The sequence below is a fragment of the Gossypium arboreum genome, chromosome 5, assembly GCF_025698485.1.
Source record: "Gossypium arboreum isolate Shixiya-1 chromosome 5, ASM2569848v2, whole genome shotgun sequence".
Lineage (NCBI taxonomy): Eukaryota > Viridiplantae > Streptophyta > Magnoliopsida > Malvales > Malvaceae > Gossypium > Gossypium arboreum.
The window spans coordinates 7313124-7314389 of record NC_069074.1 but is presented as its reverse complement, the minus strand read 5'-3'; the positions used below and the strand labels follow the sequence as shown (position 1 = coordinate 7314389).

General features: G+C 36.7%; 1 protein-coding gene across 1 annotated transcript; it reads left to right on the top strand.

The window, feature by feature from the left end:
- Positions 1–452: 452 nt before the first annotated feature.
- On the top strand, positions 453–890 carry LOC108453503 (ATP synthase small subunit 6, mitochondrial-like). Its single transcript, XM_017751634.2, has 2 exons — positions 453–725; positions 844–890. The coding sequence occupies exons 1-2, from the start codon at positions 602–604 to the stop codon at positions 888–890; spliced, it is 171 nt and encodes a 56-aa protein (XP_017607123.1). The 5' UTR covers positions 453–601.
- Positions 891–1266: the final 376 nt, after the last annotated feature.

Sequence of the window (1266 nt, the reverse complement as noted above, 5' to 3'; positions counted from 1 at the left end):
TATTTTTTGTGTTAAGGTTTTTGGGCTGTAATTGGGCTAGAGTAATTAGGTAGGTTCTGGTTAGTTTGGGTCTTTAGTGGGCTTCTGTTGGGTCTGGGTCTGGGTCAAACGGGCCTGTACACATATAATTTAGATAAAAGAGAATTAGTGCATAACTAAATAGCTTTACATAAAATTTTTATATAATTTATTAATTAAAAGGAACATGTGTCAAAGTTCTAATCTTTATTGTAAAGTTGAAAAAGAAATCATCAGTAATATATATCCTCATATCAAGTTAATTTTACATAAAAAAATTTGTGATATCTTGTCACATGAGGTAAAAAATATTTTAACGTTATAATATATAAAAACAGCAAAAGGAGAGTGTTAGACGAGGAGTGTAGAAAAAATTAGAGTTGGGCTTACAAGCATTATCCAGTGTGATCGAGCCCATAAGATTCTCACTCGTAAACCCAACCCCATCTCGGATCTTCCAATGGCCACAATGAAACCATAAAGCCATTGATAGGAAATCCGATCTCCTCGTTTGCACCAACCACCAAAGCAAAGAGAAAATAGGGGTACAGTAAGAATCAGAAGAAGAGAAAGGGAAAGGAAGATGAAGAGGTGGTTTGATCCATGGCCGGTTTTCTTCAAGAGAGAGTTCAACCGGACCTGGCCCTTCCTTGTTGGTTTCGCTGTAACTGGAACCATCATCACCAAGTTCTCCCTGGGTCTCACTGGTAACTTCCTTTCCTTTCCATCTCTACTATACGTTATTTTATACGTCCTTGCAAACCTATAAGGATACTGGTACTCTCTTTTTTTTTTTTTTAATTAAACGCTCCCCTTTGGTTGCAGAGGAAGATGCCAAGAACTCGCCTTTCGCTCAGAAGCACAAGAGGTAAAGAAACCCTAGATTGCGAGTTCCTATTTTTGTTTTGGTTTGCGTCTGAGATCTGAGTGTCATGTTCAAATTGACATAATTTTGCTAATTGCACTATTCTTCATATTTCCTGCCATCTCTCCAAGAGAATATAGCTTGAACACCGAAGAAGTAAGGAGTTCATGTTCGACTTTAAATCATCTTAGTAAATTACATTCGACATCTATGTTATTGACGTCAGGACTATAGTAGCCTTTCAACTACTCATATGAAAAAGGGTCTTTTAAGAAACACATCTTTGAATAGAATGGTGTTTCTCAAGGATTATAGTAGCATTGACGCCAGGGGCAAATAGACATAATCTGTTTTACGTATATTCCTTGGAATGATAGATGTTT